Genomic DNA, 20,761 nt, shown 5'->3' with positions numbered 1-20,761 from the left:
GGGGGATGCCTGGATTGGAGTGTTTGAGCTGTAAGGTTGGAAAAACTTAGACTGTTTTCATTAGTGTGTCAGAGACTGAGGGGCAGCCTGATAAAAGTATATATAATTATGAGAGGTATTGATAAGGTAGATAGCTAGACTCTTTCGTCCCCCAGGATGGCAATTTCAAAAATAAGGGTCATAGGTTTGAGGTGAAACAGGGAAAGATTAAAAGGGATGGGAGGGGAAAGTTTTTGTTTAATATAAACACAGAGGGTGGTAGGAGTCTGGAACATGCTGTCAGGGGAATGGGCGAAGTAAATACAATAGCAATGTTTAAGAGGCATTTAGACAGGCATGAACGGCCAGGGAAGGAGGGATATGGACCATGTGCAGGCAGATGGAATTAGTTTAAAATGGCATTGTGGTCAGCACAGACATGGTGGGCTGAAGGGCCTGTTCCTGTGCTGTGCTTGGCAAAAGTATTTGGTTAGAAGGATCACACAACACCAGGTTACAGTCCAACAGGTTTAATTGGAAGCACGAGCTTTCGGAGTATCGCTACTTCATCAGGTGGTAGTGAAGGGCTCAATCGTAACACACACAATTTTTAACAAATATTTATAGTGTGATGTAACTGAGAGCTGGGCAGCTTGTTTTCAGGACAACTCCATACAACCCTGTCACGGTAGGCGCTGCACGACGTGTCAAGAATGTGGACATAGATACCACCATTATGCATGGGGACACCTCCCACCTTGTATTCATGTGACTCAGCTAACGTTGTCTATCTTATACGTTGCAGGCAGGGATGCCCGGAGGCATGGTACATTGGTGAAACCAAGCAAAGACTACGACAACGGATGAATGGGCACCTCACAACAATCAACAGACAGGAGGGTTCCTTCCCAGTTGGGGAACACTTCAGTGGTCCAGGACATTTAGCCTTGGACCTTCGGGTGACCATTCTCCAAGGTGGACTTCGGGACAGGCAGTAGAGAAAAAAGTGGCCCAGCAGAGGCTGATAGCTAAGTTGACTGGGAAAACACCACTATCATAGGACAAGCCAGACAGAGAACAGCCAGAGAATTCCTAGAAGCATGGCATTCATCCACAAACTCCATTAACAGACACATTGACCTGGACACCATATACAAACCACTACAGCTGAAACTGACACCCGGAAACGGCAAGAACGTCCATCAACAGACACATCGACCTGGACCCCACATACAAATCACTGCAGCTGAAACTGACACCCGGAAGCGGCAAGAAAAACCAATATAAATACTGGAAGAAACATCAAAGCAGCACTTCACACGAGGCTCCAACAGCACTGATGATGTTCCCTAGCCAGGGAACGAAACGTTTGCAGCAAAAACTTCCAGCTCGGCGAGCAGAACCACAACAGCTAAGTTCGGTACCCATAGGGAGGGCCTCAACCGGGACCTTGAGTTCATGTCACACTGCAGGTGACCACCATTGCACTCAACGCACACAAATACTCCCGGACACACGGACACACACACTCCCACACGTGCACCCCCTCACAGATTTAAGACACTCTGCACTCACTACACACACACACACTTTCTCACACTCAACCCCCAACCCAGACAGAGACGCACACACATACAGACAAAGACCCAAATGCACACATATTTTGTGGGGTGAATTTGTACTTTCAGGGTTACATTGTACTTTGCTCAAAAACTGCATGAATTTATGTAAAACTCCGTTATCTATGAGAACACAGGGGGCTAACACCTTCAACATATTGTCTAGCTATCACCATTGTTAACAGCTAACCCGAGAATGCAACTTTTAAAAAGATTTTGTGATTTACACATGAAAGAAGTGAAACGATCACTGTGTTCTAACAGATGAAAGGCTTAACAGACAATCAAATTTTCAATGTATAATTTCAGTTACATCACACTAAATTTTTGCGATAAATTCTGTGTGTTAGGACTGAGCCCTCCACTACCACCTGATGAAGGAGCGACGCTCCGAAAGCTGGTGTGCTTCCAATTAAACCTGTTGGACTATAACCTGATGTTGTGTGATTTTTAACTTTGTACACCCCAGTCCAACACTGGCATCTCCAAATCTTGGTTAGAAGGTGGGAGTGTGAGTGTGAGAGTGAGTGTGTCTGCCTGCTTCATAGTGCAGAGAAGAGAGGGTTGGAAATTCAGAGTTAAGAGCCTAGATGCATGGAGGCACAGGGTCAATAGTGTGATGGATAAAGAGGAGGATGGAGGACAGCAGAGATCTGAGGGCCAGACAGAAGGCGAGGGCATCAAAAGGATTCAAAGACAGGACAGAGAATTTCAAATCAGTCGAGTAGATTGTGTGCATGAGCGTGGGAAGATGTGAGGTACCTCCACTTCACCAGAACCATCATCCACCATCCTCTCCCGGGCTGCCACCTCAGGCCTGGCATGCATCTCCATGGCATCAAACTTCACCTGCTCCACCTTAGCTGCAGAAGAAGGGGGTTGGATCATCATCAAAGGGGCAGGTCATTTGGCCCATCTCATCTCAAATGTCTGCCTGTGAGAGCAACTGAGCAAGTCCCACTCTCCTGCCTTTCCCCCCCTTAACTCAGCAATTCTTTTCATTTCAGATTCATATGGTTTCACGCTCCTTGGTACCCTCCCACCCTAACCCCTCCTCCCATCCCTGACTGCCCATTCCTCAGTCTCTCCCACCTTCCCTCAGTCTTATCCCCCCAGTCATCACCCAGCCCTCCAATTTCTCTCAAGTTTCCCCTACCAGTCTTCCCCCCCACCCAACTCTGCTCCTTCTGCAGTCTCCCCCTATCCCTAAGCACCCCTCTGTCTTTCCTTCTCAGTCTCTCTCACTTCCATATGGATTCCCCACCATCACAACCAAACCAGGCTCATACCAATTTTGCCGACGCTGTGAGTTTTGCCGATGCCAACGGTTTGGTATTTCGTTGTCCACTCAACGAAAAGCTGCCGGAATATCGCAGACTCCGAACCATCATTCTCCATCTCAACGTTCACAGATTCAGGATAACCTTTAGCTTTCATGAACCCCTGTGGAAGAGAGAGAGTATTCTAACTGTTTACAAAACTTCAGCAGCTCAGCCACTATATAACAATTTAATTTGTACTTGGTAGCATCATCGAGACATTCCATGATAAGTACTTAACAGCCAATTAAACACTTTACCTGGCGTAATTTAGGAAACATAAATACTCAAACAGCCAGAGAATTTTTTTTTAAAAACAAGGAACTACATAGCCAATCATTATCTGATGTTGGTTGATGGGAGAGTGTTGGGAGGAAGAATTCTCCAACTCTTCCTCGAATCGTCCCAAGTTAATCGCTCTACACAGAGGATAGGAGGAGGCCATTCAGCCTTTTGAGCCTCCTTCACCATTCAATACAATCATGTTTGATCAACCAGTTCAGTCCCCTGTTCCACATTCACCCCATACCCTTTGATCCTTTTAGTTCTAAGTCCTATATCTAACTCCTTCTTGACAACATTCAATGTTTTGGCCTCAATCGTTTTCTGTGGCAGAGAATTCCACAGGCTACCCCACTCTCTGGGGGAAGACATTTCTCCTTATAATCCACAGCATCTGTTTATCCTCATACCTTAAGGAGGCTTATAAATAGAGGCGTATAGTATATAAAAGCTAGGAAGTGACACTTCATCCGTACAAATCATTAGTCAGGTCATATCTGAAGTACAGGTAGTTCCAGAACGCTTTAGTTGCATTCCAGTGATACCTCGCTTAATAGAAAAATCACTTAATAGAAATAAAGAGGTCCATGTGAAAAGTGAAATTAAGGGTAGACTAGCAAATAATACCACTCACGGTCACTCAAAAAAAAATCACCCAAATGCCTAACGCAAACAGCTTAAATAAATCATTTATATTAACAAAAGTAAATTAAACATCACATTGAAAAAAATTGTTGATGCAGGGACAGTGGGTCATCACCACCACCTTCATGTACAGTCGTAGTTGCAGAAGTGGATGGCTGTGATTGAGTGTATTCTGACTGTTTCTTGGGAGTTGGTTTAGATTGAGAGATGTGCAGGTACAAGGACAAATTAGAAAGACAAATGTATAGGAGTAATGCAGTCCGACAGGAATTATACAAGAATTTTTTTTTAAATGTATTCATTCATTCATGGGATGAGGGCATTGCTGGCTCAGCAGTGCCCATCCCTAGTTGCCCCGGTGGCAGTTAACCACATTGCTGTAGGTCTGGAGTCACAATGTAGACCAGACCAGGGGATGGCAGTTTCCTTCCCTAAAGGACATTAGTGAACCAAATGGATTTTCCCGACAATCAACATTGGATTCATGGTCATCATTAGACTCTTAATTCCAGACCTTTTTTAATTGAATTCAAATTCCACCATCTGCCATGGCAGGATTTGAACCTGGGTCCCCCTGGGTGAACCTGGGTCTCTGGATTTACAGTCCAGCGATAATACCATGAGGCCATTGCTTCTCCAATTATTGTCTCAGAGGGAGAAACATGAGCAAACATTAGTTTTAATTTTGAGATCAAGCTACTTAAGATACAGTATTGTACCTCTCAAATACTCTGACGTCAGCTGACATTGGAGCATGTGCAGAACGAAGTGTGAGAAACAACCACTGCTGGGATCGTGCTATTAGAAACTAGAACAATACAGCACAGAACAGGCTCTTCGGCCCTCGATGTTGCGCTGACCTGTGAACTATTCTCAGCTCATTTCCCCTACACTATCCCAAAATCATTGTTGCGCTTATCTAAGGATTGTTTAAATCTCCCTAATGTGGCTGAGTTGACTACACTGGCAGGTAGGGCATTCCACACCCTTACCACTCTCTGAGTAAAGAACCTGCCTCTGACATCTGTCTTGAATCTATCACCCCTCAATTTGTAGTTATGCCCCCTTGTACAAGCTGACATCATCATCCTCAGAAAAAGTCTTTCACTGTCTACCCTATCTAATCCTGTGATCATAGGGGAAATGAGCTGAGAATAGTTCACAGGTCAGCGCAACATCGAGGGCTGAAGAGCCTGTTCTGTGCTGTATTGTTCTAGTTTCTAATAGCACGATCCCAGCAGTGGTTGTTTCTCACACTTCGTTCTGCACATGCTCCAATGTCAGCTGACGTCAGAGTATTTGAGAGGTACAATACTGTATCTTAAGTAGCTTGATCTCAAAATTAAAACTAATGTTTGCTCATGTTTCTCCCTCTGAGACAATAATTGGAGAAGCAATGGCCTCATGGTATTATCGCTGGACTGTAAATCCAGAGACCCAGGTTCACCCAGGGGGACCCAGGTTCAAATCCTGCCATGGCAGATGGTGGAATTTGAATTCAATTAAAAAAAGGTCTGGAATTAAGAGTCTAATGATGACCATGTGGGCGGCACGGTGGCACAGTGGTTAGCACTGCTGCCTCACAGCGCCTGTAGATCCGGGTTCAATTCCCGACTCAGGCGACTGACTGTGTGGAGTTTGCACGTTCTCCCCGTGTCTGCGTGGGTTTCCTCCGGGTGCTCCGGTTTCCTCCCACAGTCACAAAGATGTGTGGGTCAGGTGAATTGGCCAAGCTAAATTGCCCGTAGTGTTAGGTAAGGGGTAAATGTAGGGGTATGGGTGGGTTGCGCTTCGGCGGGTCGGAGTGGACTTGTTGGGCCGAAGGGCCTGTTTCCACACTGTAAGTCTAATCTTGTATGCCTCTATCAAATCCCCTCTTAGCCTTCTTCTTGCCAATGAGAACAGGTTCAAGTCCCTCTATGAATGAAACCTAACACCGTATGCCTTCTTAACAGGACTATCAACCTGGGTGGCAACTTTCAGGGATCTATGTACATGGACTCCAAGATCCCTCTGCACATCCCCACTACCAAGAATCTTTCCATTGACTCAGTATTCTGCCTTCCTGTTATTCTTCCCAAAGTGAATCACTTCACATTTATCTGCATTGAACTCCATTTGCCACCTCTCAGCCCAATTCTGCAGTTTATCCAAGTCCCCTGCAACCTGTAATATTCTTCCAAACTGTCCACTACTCCACCAACTTTAGTGTTGTCTCAAATTTACTAATCCATCCACCTATGCCTATGTCTAAGTAATTTATAAGAATGACAAACAGCAGTGGTCCCAAAACAGATCCTTGTGGCACACCACTAGGAACCGGACTCCAGGCTGAATATTTTCCATCAACCACCACTCGCTGCCTTCTTTCAGAAAGCCAGTTTCTAATCCAAACTGCTAAATTACCCTCAATCCTATTGCGAACAGAGGCAAGCATTCTCGAAAATACAGTTCCCTAATTCTTCAGCAACATTATAACCAAGTAGTGCTGCCGAAACACAGTATGTGGGAACTACCTGTATGGTGTTCAGTTCTGGGTACCTTACTTAAAGGAGGATGTTAAAGCCCTGTAGAGAGAGTGCGCAGGAGACTTACCAGAATGTTCCCAGGAATGAGGAATTTGGATACAAGATTAGAAAAATTGTACTATTTCTCCTCAGGGCAGAGAAGATTAGGAAACCCTACAGTGCAGCAAGTTGGCCTGTCAAATCTGCACCGATCCTTCAAGATTAGTCCTCCCAGACGCACTCTAACCTCATTTTCCATGGCTAACCACCTAGCCTACAACATCCTTGAACACTATGGGGCAAGTTAGCATGGCTAAGCCACCTAACCTGCACATCTTTGGACTGTGGGAGGAAACTGGAGCACCCAGAGAAAACCCCCACAGACACGGGGGAAAACATGAAACTCCACACAGACTGTCACCAGAGGCTGGAATTGAACACGGGTCCTAGCCCTGTGAGGCAGGAGTGCTAACCACTGTGCCACCATGCCACCCACAGGAGGTGAATTTATTGAGCGGTTCAAAGTTATGAGCAATTCTGACCCCTGGGTAAGGAAGGATATTCTATTCCCATTTGTTGGTATGTCAGTAACTAGGGATCACAGTTTCAAGATTGTCAGCAAGAGAGCTAGAAGTGAAAAAAAAATGAAACATCTTTACTCAGTTGTTAGGATTTGGAATGTGCTGCCTGGGAGAGTGGGGGAGATGGATTCCATAGGAAGCTTCAAGAGAGAGCTGGAGATATATTTGAAAGGGATGATGTTAGAGGGTTACGGAGATAGGGCTGAAGCATGGAACTAGCTGGGTAGCTCCTTCAGGAGCAGGTATAGACACAATGGATCGAATGTCCTCCTTCTCACCTGTAATACTATGATTCTATGGCACCTCCAGTAATGCAACATGCTCTTTGTACTGTGTTAGAGTATCAGCAAGAGCTTATACTCTGTTCTGGATTGAAATTTGTCCTCTCACCTTTCGGAGAGCTGTGTGTTACACACTGAGCTCTCTCGAATACCCAAGTGACAAATAGATAATCTCTTGGGAGGGCTACTTTGTTCAAAAACATTACAATGAGCCTCACCAAAGCAGATTTTATAATATCGGAATTCAGGTTTTAAAGTCAGATGTCAGATTACTAAAATGTTTGGAGATTAAACAGACATTAAACGTTGTTGGCGCAAAACATTTTGAGAATAGTTGGAAGACCCAAAATGTCTTGTCATTTCAGGAGGCCATTCATCCCCTTGAGCCAGCTGTGCTATTTTAGATAATGACTAATCTCCAACCCCTCCATGGGAGACTGGTTAGCAAGGTTAGATCTCATGGAATACAGGGAGAACTAGCCATTTGGGTACAGAACTGGCTCAAAGGTAGAAGTAGAGGGTGGTGGTGGGGGGTTGTTTTTCAGACTGGAGGCCTGTGACCAGTGGAGTGCCACAAGGATCGGTGCTGGGCCCTCTACTTTTTTGTCATTTACATAAATGATTTAGGTACGAGCATAAGAGGTACAGTTAGTAAATTTGCAAATGACACCAAAATTGGAGGTGTAGTGGACAGCGAAGAGGGTTACCTCAGATTACAACAGGATCTGGACCAGATGGGCCAATGGGCTGAGAAGTGGCAGATGGAGTTTAATTTAGATAAATGCGAGGTGCTGCATTTTGGGAAAGCAGATCTTAGCAGGACTTATACACTTAATGGTAAGGTCCTAGGGAGTGTTGCTGAACAAAGAGACCTTGGAATGCAGGTTCATAGCTCCTTGAAGTGGAGTTGCAGGTAGATAGGATAGTGAAGGCGGCATTTGGTATGCTTTCCTTTATTGGTCAGAGTATTGAGTACAGGAGTTAGGAGGTCATGTTGAGGATGTACAGGACATTGGTTAGGCTACTGTTGGAATATTGCGTGCAATTCTGGTCTCCTTCCTATCGGAAAGATGCTGTAAAAAGATTCTGAAAGGGTTCAGAAAAGATTTACAAGGATGTTGCCAGGGTTGGAGGATCTGAGCTACAGGGAGAGGCTGAACAGGCTGGGGCTGTTTTCCCTCGAATGTCGGAGGCTGAAGGGTGACCTTATAGAGGTTTACAAAATTAATGAGGGGCATGGATAGGGTAAATAGACAAAGTCTTTTTCCCTGGGGTTGGTGAGTCCAGAACTAGAGCGCATAGGTTTAGGATGAGAGGGGAAAGATATAAAAGAGACCTAAGGGGCAACTTTTTCATGCAGAGGGTGGTACGTGTATGGAATGAGCTGTCAGAGCAAGTGGTGGAGGCTGGTACAGTTGCAATATTTAAGAGGCACTTGGATGGGTATATGAATAGGAAGGGTTTGGAGGGATATGGGCCGGGTGCTGGCAAGCAGGACTAGATTAGATTGGGATATCTGGTCGCCATGGATGGGTTGGACCGAAGCATCTGTTTCCATATTGTACACCTCTAGGACTCTATGACTCTGTCATATTCTCACACTGATCTATTGATCTCTGACCTTGAACCTACTCAATGACTACTCCAGAGAGCAGTGGAGCTCAGAGACAAATTTTGAGCCCAATATTTTAGATTGTTGTGGCTTCCAGGAATCTGGGTCTCACACTCCCCTCTTATTCCCCTCACTTGATTCATATTCTTTGGCATCACCCAGTACAATGTTGCACAAATTAGTTTGAACAGATATGACCCACGTCAGTAACTTTTAGAATAACTAAATCACTTTTGTTTCAATCCATATCAATCCCCAGCTTGGTTATTTTAGCTTGTTTCAAAATAAACAGAAATCAGCTTGCATTTTGATCTTCATTGAGGGATGAACTTTGCAATTCCTTATGCAACTCTTGTTCTCCTTCACAATAATCCCATGAAAAAATGAGCCTTTCAGGTAGCACTGTCTCTGTCGATCACACAGGAACATCAGCCTGGATTTTTTGGCTTGTACCTTACAATGGAATTTGAACAAAGAATCAGGTGCCTCAGGGTGGGAGGTGTGGGTGGTCGGTGGGCACACTACTAAGTGAGCCGTAGATGGCTCTCAGCGTTACATTTATCCTTCACGCATCTCATTTGGTCCTCATCTGTCATCACCTTGGCACTGAGTGGTTTCCAAGAGTGAAATTAAGAGTCGAAAATGTGTTGCTGGAAAAGCGCAGTAGGTCAGGCAGCATCCAAGGAGCAGTAGAATCGACGTTTCGGGCATAAGCCCTTCTTCAGGAATGAGGAAAGTGTGTCCAGCAGGCTAAGATAAAAGGTAGGGAGGAGGGACTTGGGGGAGGGGCATTGGAGATGCGATAGGTGGAAGGAGGTCAAGGCGAGGGTGATAGGCCGGGTTGGGGTGGGGGCGGAGAGGTCAGGAAGAAGATTGCAGGTTAGGAAGGCGGTGCTGAGTTTGAGTCAACTACATTGGCTGAGGGTCTTGAGTCTCATGTAGACCCAAACCAGGTAAGGATGACAGATTACCTTCCCTAAAAAAGGACATTAGTAAACCCAAATGTGTTATTAAAATATAAAAAAAAGTCAAGGATAGTTGTAATGGTCCCCATTATTGGGACTAACTTTCATTCACCAAATCTGGAATGTAATTTAAAATTTCAGCAGTGGGAGTTCAACCCATGTCCCAAAGAGATGGGCCTCAGTGACATTACCACCAGGCCACAGCACTGCCCTGCTCTGCCACCTTGGGGAACTGCAAATCAAAGTATCTGATGTTAATCCACACCAGTCACTTCGTTCTGAAAACTCAGACTTATTCATTCATTTCCTGAAGAACATACCAATAATAAAGTCATAGAGTCATACGGTACAGAAACAGATCCTTTGGTCTAACCAGTCTAAGCCGAATATAATTCCAAACTAAACTATTCCCCTCTGCCTGCTCCTAGCCCATATCCCTCCAAACCTTTCCTATCCATGTACTTAGCCAAATGCCTTAAACGTTGTAATTGTACCCACATCCACCGCCTCTGGAAGTCCATTTCACACGCGAACTACATAGATAAAAAAAAAATTGCCCCTCATGTCTCTTTTAAATCTCTCTTCTCACCTTAAAAAAAAGTTGCCCCTCGTTTTGAAATTCCCCATCCAAGGGAAAAGACACCTCCATTAACTATCTATAGCCCACATGATTTTATAAACTTCTAGAAGTCACCTCTCATCCTCCTATGCTCCAGGGAATAAAGTCCCAGCCTTTCTTTATAACTCAAACTTTCTGAACACAGCAACATTCTAATAGATCTCTTCAGAACCCTCTCCATTTTAATAATATCCTTCTTATAACTGGTTGACCAGAACTGAACACAGTACTCTAGAAGAGACAAATATATTTACTAGAAAGCACTAGAAGACAGAGTCATAGAAATGTACAACATAGAAACAGATCCTCCGGTCCAACTCATCCATACCAATCAGATATCCCAAGCCAATCTAGTCCCACCTGCCTGCACCCAGCTCATATCCCTCCAAACCCTTCCTATTCATATACCCAGCCAAATGCCTCTTAAATGCTGCAATTGTACCAGCCTCCACCACTTCCTCTGACAGCTCATTCCATACACGTACCATCCTCTGCGTGAAAAAATTACCCCTTAGGTCTCTTTTATATCTTTCTCCTCTCACCTTAAACCTATGCCCTCTAGTTCTGGACTCCCCCACCCCAGGGAAAAGACTTTGTCTATTTATTCTATCCATGCCCCTCATGATTTTATAAACTTGTATAAGGCCACCCCTCAGCCTCCAACACTCCAGGGAAAACAACCCCAGCCTATTCAACCTCTCCCTATAGCTCAAATACTCCAACCCTGGCAACATCCTTGTAAATCTTGACTGAACCCTTTCAAGTTTCACAACATCTTTATAAATTTAATATAAAGTGACCATTGCCTTTATGTTAGAGATGGGGCTTATATGTGGACAAGGGTGGACACATTGCGATCATAATTGTCGGGGGCTAGTTGGTGTACCAGAGGTACTTTTCCTGACCATCACTATGTATTTACTTGCTTAACACTGCCCAGAGCTAGAAGCTACTGTTCTTAAACAGAGTGGGAAATGGAAAAAAATCCCATCACCAGGAATTGCAGTGACTCAAGAAGACAGCTCCACACTAGCTCCTGAGGGATAACAACGCATGAGCAAGCACCACTCTGAAAATGGAGAATATTGTTAGACATGGATGGCTCTTCAGTTGTTGGTTTTGTAGAGTACCACCATTTAAACAAGGTCAGAAGTCACATGACACCAGGTTATAGTGCACCAGGTTTATTTGAAATCACAAGCTTTTGGAATGAAGTGTTGAGCCGCCTGGGACTGTACTCGCTAGAATCTATAAGATTGAGAGGGGATCTTCTAGAAACATATAAAATAATGAAAGGATATATAGGATAGAGGCAGGCAAGTTGTTTCTGCTGGTGGGTGAGACTAGGACTAGGGGACCTGGCCTCAAGATTAGGGGAGTAGATTCAGGACAGAGATGAGAAGGCACTGCTTTCCCAGAGAGTAGGGAATCTATGGAATTCTCTGCCCAAAGAAGCAGTAGAGGCAGCTTCATTAAATATATTCAAGACATACTTGGATGGGTTTTGATGGGGAATGAAGGGTTATGGGGATAATGCAGGTCGGAGGAGCTGGGACGATGGATAGATCAACCATGATCTTAATGAATGGTGGATCAGGCTCGTTGGGCCAAATGGCCTACTCTTGCTTCAATTACTAAGAAGCTATTAAAGCTTGTGATTTCAAATAAGCCTGTTAGACTATAACCTGGCATCATCTGATCTTGTCCACGATACTCAACAGCAGCACCTCCACACTATTTCAGTATTCCAGGTATTTAACCCTTTCGTTGCTAGCCCACCGGTATCGTAATTAAAGCAGCATTAAAATCAGTCTTTTAGAGTTTCCTGTCAATATTTTAATTCAGCTACAGCTTGCCAGGTACCGTTATATTCTCTGCCTCTCAAATTTATTTGTAAAGACAGAATTCTTGAAATCTTCAAGGTGTTTAGTGCCTCACACCAGTGGGAAGCTACAGGATGTGCAATACTCACCAGAGCTCTACTGACAGATGATTGACGCTCCTCTTTAGAGGACTTTTTCCCTTTCCATACGAAGATTCTAATTCCTCCTTGGTCCACAATGTAGCAATCCTTACAAACAATAACAAAAAAAGTTAAAAATATAATTCTATTGCACAGTTTAAAAATCACAAGATTGTGTTCCATGTTTCATGACTTCAGAACATTGCAAAAGAGGAGAAATAGGCCATTTAGCCTCTTGAGCCTGCTCTGCCATTCAATAGGATCATAGGATCCAACACTCATCTCCACTTTCCTGCAACCCTCGATTTCCTGACTGATTAAGAATCTCTCTCAGTCTTCATTGCAGCTCTTTTGGGGACAGTGTATCCATTGTAATAACATGGCAGTTTATATACAGCAAGCTCCCATAATTAGGAATGTTCAATTAATGTGTTAGAGGGATAAACAAATGAAGAAATAGATAAATATATTTTTAAAATTCTGGAAATGACTCCTTGTTCTTCTTCATGCATGGAACAGTCAGCCTGAGGTGGGATAAGAACTCATGATTTTCAGACTCCAGGGGGAACAAACGTTATCAGTTGAGGCACAACTGGGATGTGTTTACAGCTGGGCAACAGGTAACAATCAGTTTAGGATGTCCCTTTGCCTGCCTTACCTCATTGGAGTGGCAGCTCGGAATGTAACCACAATGCAAGATGCTAGAGACAGTGAAATAATGGGAGAACTGTATAAATACTGCTGGGGGTTCAAGGGGGAAAGGGAAACAGTGAGGGAATTTCATTGTGAGACTCAGCTGAAGGGACAGAATGGCCATCTATGCCATCCAATTCTCAAATCCACAAGTCAGGAATCATCGACATTGATTTAAAGAATTGGTTGACCAAAAAGTTGAGGCTGGTTGTCCATAGATATCCATCACCACACACCTCACCAAAATATCTAGCTACACAAACTAGGATATATATACCAAAATTTCCAAGGCTTGGAGGCTAATCACCAAAAGGTTATAGAGCCATTCGGCCATATAGAACCATATAGCACAGAAACAGACCCTTCGGACTAACTTGTCCATGCCAACCAAGATGCCCAAACTAAGCTAGTCCCACTTGCCTGCATTTGGTGCATATCCCCCTGAACCTTTCCTATTCATGTACCTGTCCAAATATCTTTTAAATGTTGTAACTGACCCTGCATCTACCACTTCCTCTGGCAGTTCATTCCACACACGAACTACCCTCTGTGTGAAAAGGTTGCCCCTGAGATTCCTTTTAAATTTTTATCCTCTTATCTTAAACCTATGCCCCCTAGCTTTGAACTCCCCCCAACCTAGGGAAAAGACCTTTGTTATTCGCCTTACCTTCTCCCTCAATGATTTTATAGACCTCTATAATAGTTTGGTACAAACCATTTGTTCTGACTTTAATCCACAGCGAGAAAGATTTACAGTAATACTGGGTTAAGTTTGTGTGTAATGCGCTTCCCAATGGTCTATCACATTATTCTCACAATTTGGAATGAGTTTCTACCAGTCAGATTGATTATGATCAAAATTGAGAGCTTAAAGCACAAGAAAAGATGTTGTGGATGACGGGAGACTGAAACAAAACCAGTAAATACCAGATGCTCAGTTACATCAGATGATAAGCATTACCATTGGACAGAAAGGATCCCCTACAAAAGATTGACATCAGTGAACACAATACACACACAAAATAAACAAGATGCTCTTTGGCTCCATTGTTGATCTGTTCCCAAATCAACATGAAATGAAAAAGCTCTGGAACATACAAAAACAATTATTTTGCCTAATCTTCTGTTTATTAATTCTGAAAAGTTGGAAGTTGGTGGTGGAATGGGGAGAAAATGGTGGGGAAGTGGGCAAAGGGATGGTAGTGAAGAGTTGTGACAAGGGACAAAACTTATTCACTCCTCAAAGTGGCTGTGGGCAGACGGGGCACCGCATGTGGTGATGCAAGTGCCATCAGACAATAAGAGTGTGGGGTAGTCGAGGGCAGGGATCCATGCGAAGAGAACTTCCTGGAATACATATATCCAGAACTGGCAATTCGAGCACAGCCCAAAAATCCAGTTTGACTTCTGTACTGCTTTTGCTCATTGCGCTTAATGATCTAGTCATCCAAATGCCCACTCCTGTAGAGGGACTTGTATCGTCATGAATGACCAACTCTTCCCAATCTTGTAGCCCAGTCCCACAAACCAACATTGGTCACCTACCAACTCTACACCTGAGACCTGTTCAGATCTCTCTGCCCAAATTGTCAAAAAAAACAGAGGTGATCTCCTTGAAGATTAGAAAACTCTTACTGGGTCTAAGAGGGGGGATGCTTGTGTTGACTGTTGACAGGTGAGTCTAGAACTAAGGGATAGCATCCCAGAATATGAGCATATCATTTAAAACATGCAAATTAGGAACAGAACCAAGCTATTCAGCCCATTTGGGTCAAATGTGGAGACTTGGCCTTTATTTATGTTTAAGACTAACCTTGATATATTTCTACATGTTAGACACACCAAGGGCAATTGGGGACAGTAGTGTTAAAATAGAAGACCAGGTATGATCTCATTGAATGATAAAGTAAGGTCAAGAGGCTAAATAGCCCCTTCCTTTTCCTTCTCAAATGGCAGATTAAAACAGCGCAAGATCACGGCTGATTTGATCGCAGCCTCAGCTCCATATTCTAACCTAATCCCAATAAAGATGACTTCCCTTCTTTGTCAAGATTCTTTGTCTTAAAAACATTCAGTGACTCCACCTCCTCCACTCTGGGAAAAAGTTCCACAGACTCAAAACAATCTGAGACAGAAATGTCTCAATCTCCATCTTCACCAGGAGATTTCCTTATTTTTAAAACTATTCCCCTATTTCTAGTCACTCCACAAGGGGGCAGCATTCATTGGTGGCCACCTTGTCAAGTTTCCTCATGTTCATGTGTCACAATAAGAGCACCACTCAGTCTACTGAAGCACGCAAAAAGCCAAAAGCTTTCTTCACAAAATAACACCTAACCTGAGATAACGCTGTACCTGCCCTGGGAGGAATGAGATGGAGATATTGTAGAGAGAGTGTTCCTCTGTACTAACCCTGATCCACACCTGAGCTGGGAGTGTTTGATGGGGGCAGTATAGAATGTGTCAAAAAGTGCAGTGCTGGAAAAGCACAGCAGGTCAGGCAGCATCCGAGGAGCAGGAGAGTCAATTTTTCAAGCATAAGCTAGTCATCAGAAATCTCCATTCTGATGAAGAGCTTATGGTCAAAAGGTCAACTCTCCAGCTCCTCGGATGCTGCCTGACCTGCTTGTGCTTTTCCAGCACCACTCTAATCTTGACACTTTCTCCAGTGCGGTGATAGTTTAACTCGGTATCTTGCCTCACTCCCTAACTTCAAGGAACAAAATTCCTGCCAGTTTATTTCCGCATATACTTCTTGTCCCACATTCCTTTGAGCTAAGAGATTATCAAATCACTTATTCATGCTCATTTGACTAGTGGATTAGATCAGAGTTTAAAAACAGAATCTGCCCTTCCATTTCTCTTCAGGCCATGTGTCTCAGATCACGTGGACTTGTTGAAAATTATTTCCCCTCAGGTAGCTTTGCCATTTACCTGTAAGACTCATTCTCTCCTTCTTCCAATTGAAACTATTCCTCCTCATTTGTCCCATCAATCCCCTTCCTGCAGGAGGGGGTGCAGGCACTTACCTCACTGTTCAGCAGATCCTGGGTCAGAGGTCGGGCAGCCACTTCCTGCACCACCAGTTTCCCCTCAGAATCAGTCACTCTAGAAAGGTCAGACAATGGGTCACCAGATGAAACACAGTACATCCCCAAGACTGGACCGTGTCCCACCCTCAGCCAGAATCAATGCATTGTCTTCACAGAATGTGGCCATTGCTGTCCCTAGTTGCTCAAACACATTTACAAAAAGTGGGTCTGGAGTCACACATTGGACAGACTACATAAGGATGGAAGATTTCCTTCCGTGAAGGACATTGAACCAGAATTTTTTTTCCACCAAAAAAAAAGGTAATTGATATGTAAGGCTACTTATTTTTATTCGCGATTTTAAAAATTCACTTCAAATTTCACATCTGCCACAATTGGACTTGTCCCCATGGTTTGGTTTACTGGCCCAGTGACATCATCATTACACCTTCAACTCCCTCAAAAGTAGATTAGTGAGTACAAGAACCAAACCTGTTGGCATCACTGAACACACCCAACTATCAACATCCTATGTGTTACTAGCCATCAGAAACTGAATTGGACTAGTTATATGAACGGTAGCTATAAGAACAGGTCAGAGGCTAGGAATATTGGAGCGAGTAAATCACCTTCTGACTCCCCAAAACCTGTCCACCATTCACAAGACACAAGTCAGGAGGGTGATGGAATACTCCCCATCGAGATTTCATGGATGTTGTGCCTGGATGGGTGAAGTGACAAAAACACAGGCTCCACATTTACAAAACATTCATTCCCTCAACCACCGATGCTCAGTATATGTTGCTACTACTACTACTACTACTACGATACACTGCAGAGATTCACTTAGTTGAACACTCCATTGCCAGCACTCACCATCCTGACTTAGAAGTTTATCGCCATTCTTTCAGTGTCACTGGGTCAGAATCCTGGAATTCCCTCCCTAAGGGCATTGTGGGTCAACCTACAGCACATGGACTGCAGCGGTTCAAGACGACAGCTCACCCCCACTTTCTCAAGGGGCAATTAGGGACGGGCAATAACTGTGGCCCAGCCAGCGACACCCACATCCTATAAACCAATTTTAAAAAGCGTGGAGCTATTCTATTCTAAATGCTCTATGGTTATGTTCCTAACAATTTGATAAAGAGTTAAAGTTGTGTTCCGCTGAATGGGATTTTTAAAATCAGCAAAATTTAGACAGAGCAAGGTTTCTTTTTCCAGCGTTATCTCCCGCAGTCCATGGTCTCTCATTTACACCTCCTCCTATTTTCCCCCACTATTTGTAGTTTTCTCCTCCACCTCACAGCATTCTCTGCCCCCGCCTTTCACAGCGCACCCAGCTACCCACCCTCCGCACCCCCCAGTTACCCACCCTCCGCACCCACCCCAGTTACCCACCCTCCGCACCCCCCCAGTTACCCGCCCTCCGCACCCCCCACCCAGTTTCCGACCCTCCGCACCCCACCCAGTTACCCACCCTCCGCACCCCACCCCACCCTGTTACCCACCCTCCGCACCCCCCCGTTACCCACCCTCCACACCTCGTGGAGTACCTGTCACTCACCGATACAGCTTGACAGCTGCCCTCTGATGTTGCTCCACCACCGTGTCAGGAATCGGGGGTTTAATGTCTCTCTTTTCTCCGAGGATGTGGTACATGAGCTTCATCAGCTGTGGGGAGGCAGCTTCCTCATTGCCATCCACCACACCAACCTGCCCACGGCCCCCACGCTCCCGGTCCCGGATATCCTTCGCCAACTGCATCGCCTGAAATCAAACAAAGACAGCACGAGTACAACACCTCACCCCGAGCACTGAAACAGCACACCAACCACCACTTGCATTGATATAGCATTCCAAGCCAATTTGCAAATGTAAGAAATGAAATGAAATTTGACACTAGGAGACCAAGGGCAGCACAGTGGTTAGCACTGATGCCTCAACGCCAGAGACCTGGGTTCAATTCCTGCCTCAGGTGACTGTGTGGAGTTTGCACATTCTCCCCCGTGTCTGCGTGGGTTTCCTCTGGGTGTTCCAGTTTCCTCCTACAGTCTAAAAGTGTGCAGGTTAGTTGAATTGGCCATGCTAAATTGCCCGTAGTGTTAGGTGCAGGGGAATGGGTTTGGGTGGGTTGCACTTTGGTGGGTCGGTGTGGATTGGTTGGGCCGAAGGGCCTGTTTCCACACTAAGTAATCTAATCTAATGAAAGAACCTTTTTAAAAAAAGATATGGGTGTGATAATTCCTACAAGGGTCTTGGGAAATCACTAATTAATCTCATTGTGTTCCCTTGTTATGAAACAATGGCCTGTCCACCTGGAACTCATCACCTGAGCCCTTTTAGTAAAGGAATTAAATAGTGCTGGAGGAGTGTCCGTAAACATAACCATAGACTCAAATCCAGAGGAGTGTGATGGAATACTCCTCATTGGCCTGATGAATGTAGCTCCAACAACACTCAAGCTTAACACTATGCAGGACAAAGCTGCGCTCACTTGATTGGCACCACATCCACAAAAGTGAACTCTCCAAAGAGCATCCAACCCAGACTCTCTCCCTCATCCTATCCCTCTACCCTGCATTTTCCATTGCTAATCCAACATCTCCCTGGACATTATGAGCAATTCCCCATGGCCAATCCACCTAGCCTGCACTTCTTTCGAATGTGGGAGGAAATCTGAGCACCTGGACGAAACCCACACAGGCACAGGGAGAACGTGGGCTTTGCAGTTGCACATGGCTGGTATTGTACCTAGGTCCCTGGCAGTGTAAGGCAGCAGTGCTAACCACTGAGTCAGCTTGCTGCCCTTGCCTTTGCAGTCTTTCGCTCTACCCACACCACCGATTTTTTACAAAAATATGTTGGTGTCTGTCTGAATATGTGGAAGGGTTTTAAGGGGCTAGAGTTTTAACAAGTGGGTGAAGGTAAAGTTGCCTTAGTCCTACCAGACCATAAGACCACTCTCTCATTAGAGGGATACAACTGATGGTGGATAAATGTGATGTGGAGATGCCGGTGTTGGACTGGGGTGGACAAGGTCAGAGGTCACGACACCAGGTTTATTTGAAATCACAAGATTTGGAGCGCTGCTCGTTTGCCATGTGAAGTAAAAAATGAGGTCTGCAGATGCTGGAGATCACAGCTGCAAATGTGTTGCTGGTCAAAGCACAGCAGGCCAGGCAGCATCTCAGGAATAGAGAATTCGACGTTTCGAGCATAAACCCTTCATCAGGAATAAGAGAGAGAGAGAGCCAAGCAGGCTAAGATAAAAGGTAGGGAGGAGGGACTAGGGGGAGGGGCGATGGAGGTGGGATAGGTGGAAGAAGGTCAAGGTGAGGGTGATAGGCTGGAGTGGGGTGGGGGCGGAGAGGTCAGGAAGAGGATTGCAGGTTAGGAGGGCGGTGCTGAGTTAGAGGAAACCGACTGAGACAAGGTGGGGGGAGGGGAAATGAGGAAACTGGAGAAATCTGAATTCATACCTTGTGGTTGGAGGGTTCCCAGGCGGAAGATGAGGCGCTCCTCCTCCAGCCGTCGTGTAGTTGTGTTCTGCCAATGGAGGAGTCCAAGGACCTGCATGTCCTCGGTGGAGTGGGAGGGAAAGTTAAAGTGTTGAGCCACGGGGTGATTGGGTTGGTTGGTTCGGGCGGCCCGGAGGTGTTCTCTGAAGCGTTCCGCAAGTAAGCGGCCTGTCTCACCAATATAGAGGAGGCCACATCGGGTGCAGCAGATGCAATAGATGATGTGTGTGGAGGTACAGGTGAACTTGTGGCGGATATGGAAGGATCCCTTGGGGCCTTGGAGGGAAGTGAGTGTGGAGGTGTGGGCGCAAGTTTTACATTTCCTGCGGTTGCAGGGGAAGGTGCCGGGGGTGGAGGTTGGGTTGGTGGGGGGTGTGGATCTGACGAGGGAGTCACGAAGGGAGTCTGACGAGGGAGTCACGAAGGGAGTCTGACGAGGGAGTCACCAACCCAACCTCCACCCCCCGGCACCTTCCCCTGCAACCGCAGGAAATGTAAAACTTGCGCCCACACCTCCACACTCACTTCCCTCCAAGGCCCCAAGGGATCCTTCCATATCCGCCACAAGTTCACCTGTACCTCCACACACATCATCTATTGCATCCGCTGCACCCGATGTGGCCTCCTCTATATTGGTGAGACAGGCCGCTTACTTGCGGAACGCTTCAGAGAACACCTCCGGGCCGCCCGAACCAACCAACCCAATCACCCCGTGGCTCAACACTTTAACTCTCCCTCCCACTCCACCGAGGACATGCAGGTCCTTGGACTCCTCCACCGGCAGAACACAACTACACGACGGCTGGAGGAGGAGCGCCTCATCTTCCGCCTGGGAACCCTCCAACCACAAGGTATGAATTCAGATTTCTCCAGTTTCCTCATTTCCCCTCCCCCCACCTTGTCTCAGTCGGTTTCCTCTAACTCAGCACCGCCCTCCTAACCTGCAATCCTCTTCCTGACCTCTCCGCCCCCACCCCACTCCAGCCTATCACCCTCACCTTGACCTCCTTCCACCTATCCCACCTCCATCGCCCCTCCCCCTAGTCCCTCCTCCCTACCTTTTATCTTAGCCTGCTTGGCTCTCTCTCTCTCTTATTCCTGATGAAGGGCTTATGCTCGAAACGTCGAATTCTCTATTCCTGA

At 45.5% G+C, this 20,761-nt stretch overlaps 1 protein-coding gene across 1 annotated transcript in view; it reads right to left on the bottom strand.

Moving 5' to 3' along the window:
• Positions 1-20,761, bottom strand: part of LOC132817375 (villin-1-like) — a 73,683-nt gene that overhangs the window by 31,578 nt on the left and 21,344 nt on the right. The window contains exons 7-11 of the mRNA XM_060827790.1: positions 17,665-17,867; positions 16,095-16,173; positions 12,382-12,480; positions 2,888-3,041; positions 2,361-2,461 (exon numbers count right to left, since the gene is read on the bottom strand). Of these exons, the coding sequence (XP_060683773.1) occupies positions 2,361-2,461; positions 2,888-3,041; positions 12,382-12,480; positions 16,095-16,173; positions 17,665-17,867 (636 nt within the window). The remainder of the gene's footprint in view (positions 1-2,360; positions 2,462-2,887; positions 3,042-12,381; positions 12,481-16,094; positions 16,174-17,664; positions 17,868-20,761) is intronic.

Source organism: Hemiscyllium ocellatum, chromosome 7 (genome assembly GCF_020745735.1).
Source record: "Hemiscyllium ocellatum isolate sHemOce1 chromosome 7, sHemOce1.pat.X.cur, whole genome shotgun sequence".
Taxonomy (NCBI): Eukaryota; Metazoa; Chordata; class Chondrichthyes; order Orectolobiformes; family Hemiscylliidae; genus Hemiscyllium; species Hemiscyllium ocellatum.
The sequence above is the reverse complement of the archived record's forward strand: the minus strand, read 5'-3'. Positions and strand labels throughout refer to the sequence as shown.